The 12,570-nt window shown below is 37.5% G+C and overlaps 1 protein-coding gene and 1 pseudogene across 1 annotated transcript; one reads left to right on the forward strand and one right to left on the reverse strand.

Annotated features, from left to right (window-relative positions):
• Positions 1 to 1,663: 1,663 nt before the first annotated feature.
• On the forward strand, positions 1,664 to 5,062 carry LOC126603132 (metal transporter Nramp3-like). The gene is made up of 4 exons (XM_050269877.1): positions 1,664 to 2,386; positions 2,859 to 2,995; positions 3,138 to 3,790; positions 4,549 to 5,062. Exons 1-4 carry the CDS (start codon positions 1,860 to 1,862, stop codon positions 4,753 to 4,755), a joined length of 1,524 nt encoding a protein of 507 aa, XP_050125834.1. The 5' UTR covers positions 1,664 to 1,859; the 3' UTR covers positions 4,756 to 5,062.
• A 223-nt stretch (positions 5,063 to 5,285) lies between these two features.
• On the reverse strand, positions 5,286 to 6,456 carry LOC126602869 (serpin-ZX-like; annotated as a pseudogene).
• Positions 6,457 to 12,570: the final 6,114 nt, after the last annotated feature.

Below are 12,570 nucleotides of genomic sequence, written 5' to 3' on the forward strand. Positions count from 1 at the left end.
TGTTTCAATCATATTTGGAATATGAATGTGATTGTGTAAATCCTAGTGTATCTAGGGATATCTTTTATATTCTCTTTAGTAGTTTAATTCCTATTAAGAATTGTAATCCTAAAAGGGTAAGGATTTAACATATCCTACTACTATAAATAAAGGCATAATGAGGTGATACAACACACACCTCACAATTAAATCTCTCAAATTTCTCTCTTATTGCCGCCGGCCTTCCCTCTCTATTCCCTTAAAATAGCTCAGTTAAATAAGTCTATAACATATATGGTGAATATGGTGAATATACATTATAGTTACGATGGTGCTCAAAATCCAATTACGGATAAACCGTGGATAACATTGGCTACATCACTATTTTGTGGGGTCCACTGAGGATTTGCATGTGGAATAATGCTGGTGCAATTAAGGTGTATTGAAGTGGATGTATGATGTATAACAGAATTTAGAGACAACGCTTTGATTGGATGACTAGGCGCAATTATGTCTCCGTCGGAGTTTTATAATTTTTCGGTCATCATTTATATTGACAATTTAACTTGTTAAACTGTGATTCAATATTGTAATTTACTTAATTATGATATGTAAGTAATAATATTTTTTTATTAAAATATATAAGATGCAATCATTAACACCAAGCTTTAGCGTGCCAATCTCTTTAATATATATATATATATATATATATATATATATATATATATATATATTTTGGTTCTACAAACAATTTATACCCTTCTCATTTAGGTCAACCAAGAAACTTACGCTATGTTTGGATGAGTGAAATAAATTTGAAATTTTGGTAAAAGTTAGAATTTATAAATTGACATGCACTAATTCCCTTGTTTGGATTCATAAACATAGAAATTTAGAATTTCCATGTGGAAAAAAAACTTGGAATTTGGGACCTCCAATTCCCAAGTTCAAATTCCATGTAAATATATGTCATTTCCCAATTTCTATGATTGAGAGTTTAAAAATAACAAATTCCGTATTCAATTCCATTGTTGTTTTAGATTAACCAAACAAGAAAATTTACAAATTCTCGAAAATAAAATCTTGTCATTTCAATTTCCGTCATTTTAAAATTCATTAGTAATCTTAAATTTCTTCATCCAAACATAGAGTTAGGGAAATATTACTATAGTAATATTTAAAAGAAACCTTACATACTTTAATCCAATAAAAAAACACGAAATTATTTAGGGTGAAAGTCCCTAATTTTTCCGTTCCTAAACCCTAAGGGAGATAGAGTTGTTCAATGAAATTCAACGGCTAATGTTTATTTATTTAATAAATATGTAAATAAAAAATATTTCAGTTCTATTCGATTTTACTAAACAAATCCTTCACGTAAACCAAATACGAAAGGATTCGGTTTATATCGAGTTTGATTTTTATCGGGCCGAGCTCAATTTGGTTCGAGTCGAATTTGGCATGATTCGAGTTGGGTTAGATTTTCTCGGATATTTTTCCCAGCCCTAGTCACAAAGAGCAAATGAAACTTTCACGATGTGGAGAGATGACGTGTGCCATCTTAGTGGGGGCAGACCATCTACAAATCCACGTGGAGCAACATCGTTCGTATAAAACTATATTTGAAATAAGCCCGTTCAATTGGACAAAACATTTATAAATTATAAGTCTCAGAAAAAAAAAATACAAACAAAAAAGTGAAAAGCAAAAGAAATAAATAATAGGGAGGAAGGGGAGGACTGGCAGTTTTCAGAGAGCTTCGTTTCCAAGCTGAAGAGAAAAGCAGAGCAGCACAAAAAAACACACAAGCGACCTTCCCGCGAGCGCACGGCGACACTCCGTACAACCGCCCGCAGGGAATTCATACACCACACGGCGCGATGGTTTCGACTCACGACCACTCGCAGCCACTGTTACTCGCCTCGGACCAAGACCATCCCGAGGCGGCCTACGACGAGGCCAATAAGGTCCACGTCGTGGGGATCGACGAGGTCGGAGACGACGACTGCAGAACGCCGCCGTTTTCATGGAAGAAGCTGTGGCTGTTTACCGGACCCGGGTTCCTGATGAGCATCGCGTTTCTGGACCCGGGAAATTTGGAGGGCGATCTTCAGGCGGGGGCGATAGCTGGGAACTCACTGCTGTGGCTACTGATGTGGGCGACGGCGATGGGGCTGTTGGTTCAGCTGCTGTCGGCTCGGCTCGGGGTGGCGACTGGGCGGCACTTGGCGGAGCTGTGTAGGGAGGAGTACCCGACGTGGGCGAGGATGGTGCTGTGGGTGATGGCGGAGCTGGCGCTGATTGGGGCGGATATACAGGAGGTGATTGGGAGTGCGATTGCTATTAAAATTTTGAGTAATGGGGCTTTGCCGCTCTGGTCTGGAGTCCTCATAACTGCTTTGGATTGGTATTTTTCGAATATTTTGGAATTTACCCTTTTGTGTTTTTTGATCGTTTTCTTTGAATTTTTCTGGGTTTTAGAAATTGGGTTTTCTGTTCTGAATTTGATTTTCTGGGTTTCAGTGGTCAAGTTTTTTTTTCTTCCGAGAATTTACATTTTTTGGTTGAGGATTGGTTTGATTATTTACCAATTTTGAGAAATTAGTAAAGAATTACTGTGCTAATTTTTTGAAGCTCTTAATCAATCTGTTGACTCTGTTTGGTTGCCTGGAAAGTCTCTGATTTCTATAATTTTTTCTGCATATTTCTATATTTGTTACTGAGATTTTTATTTTTTATTTTTTGAGGTATAAAAAAAACAAAATTTCTTCTGTTCCTGCGTTGTGTTTGACTTGAACCGAAGCCTTGCGGTTTGAAGAACCTGCAACTATATTGGCATTGTTAACTTTTAAACTAATTCTTATGTTGCCATGTTACAGTTTCATCTTCCTGTTTCTTGAGAACTATGGAGTGAGGAAGCTGGAAGCTGTTTTTGCGGTTCTAATTGCAACAATGGCGCTCTCATTTGCGTGGATGTTCGGTGAAGCCAAGCCTAGCGGCATTGAACTTCTGATTGGTAATTGATTTACTCCTCTATTTATGATTTTTGATTGCGTTTTTATGTTTTAAATGGTTGTTTCAGGCCACAAAGTTTCGAACTAACATACTACAATGTTCCTCTGCATCTAATTAACTGTCATGTGTTTTCCTCTTTGTAGGTATAATTGTCCCGAAACTTAGCTCCAGAACAATAAAGCAGGCTGTTGGAGTTGTGGGTTGCATAATTATGCCTCACAATGTATTTTTGCATTCAGCTCTAGTACAGTCAAGGGAGGTTGACCACAGCAAGAAAGGACGAGTTCAAGAAGCTCTCAATTACTACTCCATAGAGTCAACCGTCGCCCTTGTCATCTCCTTCGTCATCAACCTTTTTGTTACCACTGTGTTTGCTAAGGGGTTTTATGGTACGAAGATAGCAGATAGTATAGGACTTGTAAATGCAGGGCAGTATCTTCAAGAGAAGTATGGGGGTGGGTTGTTCCCAATTATGTACATTTGGGGTATCGGGTTATTAGCAGCTGGCCAGAGTAGTACTATTACAGGTACCTATGCTGGGCAGTTCATCATGGGAGGTTTCTTAGACTTGAGATTGAAAAAATGGATGAGGTCATTGATTACACGAAGCTGTGCAATTATCCCAACTATAACAGTTGCTCTTATATTTGACTCCTCGGAGGACACACTGGATGTTTTAAATGAGTGGCTTAATGTGTTACAGTCAGTTCAGATCCCTTTTGCACTTATTCCCTTGCTTTTCTTGGTGTCAAAGGAGCAACTCATGGGATCTTTTAAAATTGGCCCTGTTCTCAAGGTATGTTGTCATTTCCTTTCTACTTCATTTAGGCCGTAAGGTCAATGATGGCGTTTGCATTTCCAATGTCTAGATTTGAAAAATAATGCCTAGTGATTTTTTTGGCTATGCAAATGAATCAAGTTAGGTTTGGCTTTTTTGGACCCATTGGTCTATGGTGTCTTTAAGGATGGTGCCACTATACTCTTTCTGCTTCCTATTTGTATATGATAGATTACTGGTAGTTTCTTTCTACGGACTCGATAATCTATCATATACTCGTGCACAAATAGGATACTATGGTGACAGTCAATGTAGTCTAATTTTAAGATAAATGATGACTATTTGCTGCAGATTTGACGATAGAACAGCATTTTAGACCACTAATTTGGTAGTTGCTCCAGCATTCAAGCTTTTCGTTTAGTTTTTTGTAATGCCACTTTTCGCTTAGTGTTTTGAGAAAAGAAACCGTCTCCCTGCATTGAATTTCATAGTCTAGCTGAAAATGGAATCTAGATTACTCTTTCTTGCCCTCGTGTTAGATAAACTTTATTAGTGAGTGGATCTATTTGATCAAGAATCAAAGGAAATATTACATTTGAGGTGAATAGTTGCTTGATATATCAGTTTCTTATTGTGCTGAGGCAGTTTTCAGTTCCTTATTAAATGAAAACACCGTGAATTATGTGTTCAAGCCGTTCTTCCCTTTTCTTTGACTTTTGATTTTGTTTTTATATTGTTCATGCATTAGAATGCTCACATATTTTTATTTTATGAAGATGGTTGCATGGCTTGTGGCGGCCCTAGTGATGGTAATCAACGGATACCTTCTGTTCGACTTCTTCGCCTCTGAAGTGACTGGGTGGTTGTTTAGTGTCGGAGTGTTTGCTTTTACTGCCGGGTATGTAGCATTTATAGTTTACCTTGTGTTGCGTGACATCAACGTATCAAGTTTGTGTGGATCAAGGAGATCGCAAATACAGTGAACTGAGTAATCACCAATGCTGACTTCAGATGCAAAAGAATCGCGCTGTATTAGTAATCGACGCACCTCAAAGGTTGTCGGACTGCATATACTCAGTACGTTGCTGATTTAGAAGCATAAGCGCTATGTTTCTTTTGTACTAAAGAACAAAATGGTTATATTTTTCAAGCAGTTAGATGTCTCATAATTTTTTTATTATGCTTCAAATAAAAGTGCTTTCAGCAAAAGTGCTTATTCAAAGTCATGATTGCCCATTGTATATTCGAAATCTATATATAGAATATAGTATTATGCTTGTTTGATTGAAATGCAGAAAGTTAGAAACAAGCTATTGCAAATTTTCAATGCATGTTAAAGATTAAACCACCCCCAAACTAACTTCTGTATCGACGATGAAATTAGATTAAATAAGGATCTTCAAATTTAAACAACTTATTTTCAGCGGGTAAATCAGAACTGAATCGACAGGAACAGCATCGTCGCTCCTCCAGTAACAGTCAGACTCGAAGCGGGTGATCTGCCACAAAGTCTCTATCGGCTTTGGACGATGACAAGGGCGGCATGACCCAGCCACCTTTGAGGAGAAAGTAACGGCGGCAGCTTCCGCTCCATTTTCATTAACTTCGATGAAGGATTTATGAAATATCCATTTTCATTAACTTCGATGAAGGATTTATGAAATAAACTTGAAACCAAGGGGACCTCACCCGGAGGTAAGTCCACCATCTCTGTCAAATTACCTCCATTATATGGATCAACTTCGAAAGGCAACACCAGCCCTAATTCCTTGAGAACTTGGGAAGCTTCAAAACTGGAAGTAATCTTAAACTTTGGAATTCTGAAGTCACCCACTCTAACTCTTGTGTTCGGAAGATGGTGATCCAAGAAGCCGGGCTCAGTACAAACCCTCTCAACCAAAGCTGGCAGCCCATCTTTTTCATGCGGAAGAAACAAGCACATGGAGAATCTCCCTTTTGGTATAGGAGTTTTAAGACTTTTAAGCCGTCAAGGGCTTTAACATATTGGTGCTGATAGTTGGTCATGAAAGGTGCCTTAACCGATGGTTTGCCATTGAGACGGTAGAAGTCGTACTTCTTTGTTTTTGATGCATTAAACTGGTCATCCCAAACTCCTTTGAAGTACAATGCATTCCCAAAGATGAGCCTCGTTATGTTGTTAACCGATCCAAAAGGAAGAACCTCTGTGATCAGTCCCCTAATTTCCTTTTTGGCCCACAAATTCACTTTGATTCTCACTTCTTCGGCATTGGTCTGGAAATCGACTTCTTTTCGAGCCGCCTTGTAAAAACTGTCCACCACCTCTTTGAAACAAGGCTTGAGAGGGGTTGACTAGTCCACCCAGAGGCCATTGACAAAGGACAAACAAGGCCCGCCTCTGGGAGATCGGTCAGCAAAGACCAGAGGGACGATATCAGAGGCAAGGGAGTTGAGGTCGGCGGTGGACTTGGACTTGAGTGAGAAACAACTGCTTTGTGATTCTTAATCCGACGTCGGTTTGGATGCTTATGGATTTTGGAGCTCCGTTTTTGTTGCTGGAGGAGCCGCAGTGGTGGTAAGAGTTTGTATGCTGCTGTTGTGAATAGAGGAGGGTAAAAGAGGAGGAGAAAGAGGTCGCGTGTTGAAGGAGGAAAACAGTTTCACGCTCCGTCGGATTGCCATGAGATACGACGTAAGGACGGCATTGCTATCTAGATTTTGTACCCCTGAAACAACTCTCCTACTCTCCTATTGTTATATTTGAGGGTGGAGTTTAAACCCTAGAATATATACTTCTTTTTCTGCTAGAATCTGGCGTAACCTGGGCCTTTAATTACTTGACCCGCGAGAATTATTTGCTGCCAAATTTTAATATATGAAGGCGTTTAGATTTAAATACTTCGTTGTTCTATTTGTTAGATTAAACATCTATATTTTTTAGAATTTTTATTAAACTTTTCTTACAGCATTTTTAAAATAAAATTACACAATTTGCCATATATAATGTACCAATTAGTTAATAATTATCCAAATCTTCTAGAATCTAGTAGACGTATGTTTTAAAAATCTAAAACATATCAAATTTGATTTATTTATGCTTCTAACGTGATATATATTTTTATGTCATCTTCTTTCATGAACATTCCACAATCTTTTTGTGCCATTTGTTTGCTGTCATGTTCATTCCCTTTCTATTTTCATTTTATGCAAACCTTTTGATTTGAGTATTCGTACTATGGTACATTTGGAAAATAGATTCTAGTGGTAGATGGTATTGTGTATGTTTCCATTTAGTATTGAGACGTTTCTAGCCGATATGTTGGTAAGTTTTAAGTTGGCATGGATACATTTCATATTAGCATCAAAAGTACATTTCTAGACGATATATTTGTACATTTCAAATTGATATGGGTACATATCATATCTGCGTTGGTATGTTTTAATTTGGCATCGGTATAATCGTATCTTCGAAGGAGATTCAGTCATCACCATCGCAGCCATGAATGGCCAAGGAGAAGATACATCTCCTCTAGGTCCTATAATTAATGATATGTGGTCTTTCTTCAAAGATTTTTCTCATGCGAAGCCATGCCGTATTAGAAGGGAGGCAAATCAAGTTGCTCACAGACTTGCACGTGCTGGAATAGGGTGTGCTTAGGAGATTGTGTGGCGTGATGAACCTTCGGGATTAATTTTGGATGCGCTATTTGAAGATTTTTCAAATTAAAATGTATTATTTGATTTGGTTTGTGAGGATGGCTAACTTTAGTTTGTTTGTGCGGGACGTTCTTTTTTTCTTTGACTGGGCTGAAAGTCGCGGCAAGATTTTTATCGAAGCCTATGTATGCAACCTATCCTCACTTTGTATGGTTTTTCGTATCTTAATGAATATCGCACCTTTCGTTAAAAAATAAATAAATAAACTATAAAAATTAAGTGGGAAATCAACATTTAACATTTTTCATTTACAAAAAAAAAAAATAATAATAATAATAATAATAATAATAATTAAAATAAATTAGATATTAAATTAGGGAAGTGACGGGGTTCAATATCACGGTCACGCCATGCTGTGGTGCAAAGACAACACTGCTCTCCACCACTGTAGTAGAGGGTTACTTGCTTTGTTTTTAGCTTTTGATTCAAGTCCAAAATTTAATGTGTTCACACTTGTATTTTTTCCTTTCAAAATTAACTTTGATATTATTTTATGAGGTAATGCTAGTAAACTAAATTTGCAAACTAAATGAAGTATCTCCAATAAGAATGAACATGTTTATCAACGTTTAAATAATAAATCAATTATCAACTTTCATGTTCTTTAGCTTTCAAAATTTTATCTATAAATTTAATCTCCTTAGCATTACCCCATTTAATGAGATTAACATCCAACTTTTTGTGGGATTTAAAAATCCCTACTTTTTTTAATTCCAAAATTTAATACACGTCGCCATGTGTCCTTTTCTTTTCCAAATTCACCTTTCCTGTGTACATGTTTTCTTTTGTATGTTCAAACTTTCTTTGTTTGTTGGTTGTTTTGATCACCGTGGTTCACTAATAACAAAGATTTTGTGGTGTTTACGTAACAAGAGAATGCTAGATATTGAGGTGGACCTTGAGTCAACGCAAAGGTTAGTAAAGTGACCTTCGTGAGGGTGCTTTAATCGCTAAGTAATGGTGATATATAAAAAGGTAAGGGTAGAGAAGTATACATGAGATGTATGTAGTTCATTCAACTTAGAATTACATCCACGAGGGTATATAAGTTCTTGTTAATAATGTAGTGTTTACATGTTACAATATTTAAGTATAAGTACAGGACTAAGCTTGGATTAGGGGTCCTAAGATTCAAAAGAGCTTGATTATGGGAAAGAGTCTCCTCTTATACGTGAGGAGAGTCGCCATTCTTGTCCGTAGTTGATGTGGGACACTACGAACGTTGTTGCAGTGTTGCCCCATGTCCTTGAGCAAGTGGGCTTCGAGTTGGAGAAATGGAGAGCTCTCATTGATTATAGTTAATCGCTACTCGGTGATTTGGGAAGTATCTAATACATATTGTAGTCAATTCCTAAAATTTGTTAATGTGATTTAAACTACATTATAATATCGCTACAATATAAAATAGGATATTTTCGCTCATGAGTATCTTTTCATATATATATATATATATATATATATATATATATATATATATATATTCCAGAAAAAGTCGTTGATCAATCAACTTCGGTTTAAGTGTCCAACTCAAACAAACATAAATTAAAAAATTACTAACAAACAAAATAAAAATTCTCTTTTGTTGTAAAATCGACTGTGGGTGCAGTGGAATAAATGAAACAAGACACAAAATTTACGAGGTTCCTCTACAGTCAGTGTGACTGGAGTACGTCCTCGGGGCAGCAGTGGTGCTTTCATTATAATTTAGAATAATAGGAGTACAAAGATAACTCTCTCTATTATCTCCTCTTATCTTCCTCTATTCTCTCTCTTCCTCTTCCTTCCTTCCTCTCTTCCTTTCCCGTAAACTCCTCTCACTTCATCTCCTCTTCTTCCTTTATATAAACAAAATAAAGCACTATTCACTTTACAAATTTTCCACAAATGAATAGTGATAATACTGTGCATAAATAGTAACAAACTATTCATGTGGACCATCCACATAATATTTACAACACTCCCCCTTGGATGGCCACAAGTCTTCGATTGACTCGTTAAAATCTTGATATGTCTTGGATGCTCCCCCTGATGAGTATCTCCCCCTGATTTCAAATCATTTAGGTTGATCGTTGATTGTTCTGCTTTAGTCTCTTAGTAAGAAGAGTTGCTAAAAGAGTTACTTTACTTATTGTTAACTTTCCACAGCCTTTTTCTTGAACTGGGTTGTAGGACTTTCTGCTAGACTAGCATCGAAGATCGGAATTTACTCCTTTTATCTGGAGCGGAATTTGATTCAAAAGTGGTGGACACTTGATCTTGAATCGGACTTGTGATTTCTTCAAGGACCTTCGAGGCTTGATCTTGAATGAAATTGGACCATGAGGAGCTTCATGTGGCAAGTGATCTTCAGTTTTGTTAGGGATGAATCAGCACGCGTTTGTTGCCCTTGTCTCCACATGCTTCAATGTATCATTTTCACTTTCCTTACTTGCTCCCCTTGCTTAAGTAGTATTTTCCTTGCTTTTCCCCTATGCATGTGTGGCATCTTCTCTTGTAGGATTTGTCCCCTGATGCAGGAGAGGAATGCAAACCCTTGCATTTGAATGGTTCATCACTTCTTGGTGACTGGAGACCCAGCTCCAACCGTTGAAGATGACTACTCGAGAGCAACACTAGGTAAGCAATCAGGAAAGGTTCCAGGCAGTCGGTTCCTTACCGGGAGTTTGAGTGGAAGTTCCGACATATTGCTTTCTTTATCCTTGTCTTCGTAGGCAAGAACAAGGACAAAAGAAATGACAGGGAGATTGCATGATATGAGATAATCTTGCTTTGGTCCCTGAAGATATGTGATAATCTTGCTCTGGTGTGACATGTTTGAAGAGGTATTCTCGGAGAGGAAGAAAACTGAATATTTCGAGATGCTATGTTGAAGATGCATTCTCGGAGATGAGGAAGAGTTAGGTATTCTTGTAGTGTTGCAGGTCTGCCTTGTTATGGAGAACAGAGGTCGACATATATAGAGATTTCTCAATAGCAAGTGGTGGTGCTGTGCTTTTACTCTTGTCAGCAACTGTGGTGTAAATAGAACAGTAAGATTTACGCGTTTTCAACTTTGTCAGAGATCTTTGACAAAGTTGCACGCGATATCTGAAAAGCTGGGATTATGTCTGAAAAATGCCAACGAACTTTATTCAGGAAAATCTGGCTTTTTGAAATTCGGAGAGCCGTGTCGCTTCGATCTTTGAACAAGCGGCTCTGTTGCCTCTTCTTTTATAGAGACATCAATTGCGTTCAAGAGTATGCTCAGAAAGTTGCTGCCTGAGAAATTTCCACCTCTTGCACTTCTGAAATTTTATTTGACCTCTGTTTTTCCTTCATCATTTCTGAAAAATGACTTGCCCATCTAACATTTGCTTAGATTTGAGTCTTAGGAGTGATACAGACGAGCAGCGTCAAGATAATATATGGCGCCCGTCCTTCTTATCTTCTAATGGTCCTCTTACGGTTGGGGACTCTATGATGAAGAATAACATAACCGCTACTGTGGTAGCTAGGAATCTTCTCACTCCAAGGGATAACAAGATCCTTTCAGAACGGTCTGAAGAGTCGGCCGTTCAAGACTCCTTGGCTCTCAGTGTTCAGTGTGCTGGCTCTGTGTCCAATATGGGCCAACGCCTACTTGCTCAAACTCGCCAAGTTGAATCATTGATGGCGGAGGTGGCAAGTCTTAAACAAGAGATCAGAGGGCTCAAGCACGAGAATAGGGTGTTACACGTGCTTGCAAATAGTTACTCTACGAGCATGAAAAGAAAGCTCGTCCAACTGCAGGAATCCGAAAGTCGGATTCAAAGTGATCACCAGAGGTTCGTTGCTAGATTCCGAAAGCAACTGATGCCTTCCCCTTCTGGTGTTTTGCTAAGTACTGGGGTGCCACATGATCAATCTCCAGTGCCTCCCCCTTCTGGGGTACTTCCGAGTACTGAGGCTGCACATGAGCAACCTTTGTGAAGGCTTCATCCTGTTTGTTTATTTTAACTCATGTGTATGTATATATCTGTAATTTCTTGGAGATATTAATAAATAAGCTTTATTTCATTCAATGTATTGTGCCAAATACAATAAAGCATATACTTCACTAAGATGTGGTACTTCTGGACCAAGTATTAATTTATCTTTACCCTCACGAAGATAAATGATTATTCTTAATGTCTTCATCATATGAGTATTCAACTCATAATCTTCAATCCATATGGTTCTTTTAATATCATAAATATCATGGATAAGATTCGTGTTGGTAGATTGTTCGATCTGCAGCTCGAGACAATAATTCCTTCAACACTTTATAATTTTTCTAGACTCTTCAGGAGTCCCAATTTAATATCATCAACTCTTCAAGAGTTCTAATTTAATGTCATTGACTCTTGCAAGAGATTTTAGTATGTTGCAACAATATCATAATGATAGTACTCACTAAGGCAATTTATATCATCCATTGATATTGAGTACATAATTTATGCTTTACCCTTCGGGGGCTTACTTCAAGCAATTTGAATCATTCAGGGATTTTCTACACTTCATGACACATTTTCCTTTGGAATTTATACAGAGCAATTTGCTCCCATGTATATTTGAGGGATTTACTTATGAAGATATGATGTGGGTGACTCACAATCCTTCATATATAATTCTCCATTTATATGAACTCGTTTACAACCTTGTGTCATATCATGTAAGTGTATTACACTGTATTACAAATGCCATATATAATCTCCTTGATTCAACATCTTTTGGCTATTTGTATTGTATTCAAATATATATAGGTTCATTTGCCCACGTTCTTACAAAATTGTAATGGAATTACCTTTCTCCATTTTGGCCAATAATTTTCCTTTTGTCGACGAACAAAAGAACGTGACTCAATATTAACACAGCTCATTGATGAATTTAGTAGCTACTTGTAAAAACCAAAATTACCATTGGTTATCATCAATCCGTGATCCCATATTCTCATGTGCATGCGCATGCATAAAAGCTTTTCATTTCTTTGGATATCCATTGCCTCTTCAAGGGCATTACACTATCTCTTCCAGGATAGTCATAGTTTAGAGAATGCGGATCATAACCTCTTCTTGAGCGTTATAGAGCTTGGATTTTAATCTCCA

This window comes from Malus sylvestris, chromosome 15 (genome assembly GCF_916048215.2).
Source record: "Malus sylvestris chromosome 15, drMalSylv7.2, whole genome shotgun sequence".
Classification (NCBI taxonomy): domain Eukaryota; kingdom Viridiplantae; phylum Streptophyta; class Magnoliopsida; order Rosales; family Rosaceae; genus Malus; species Malus sylvestris.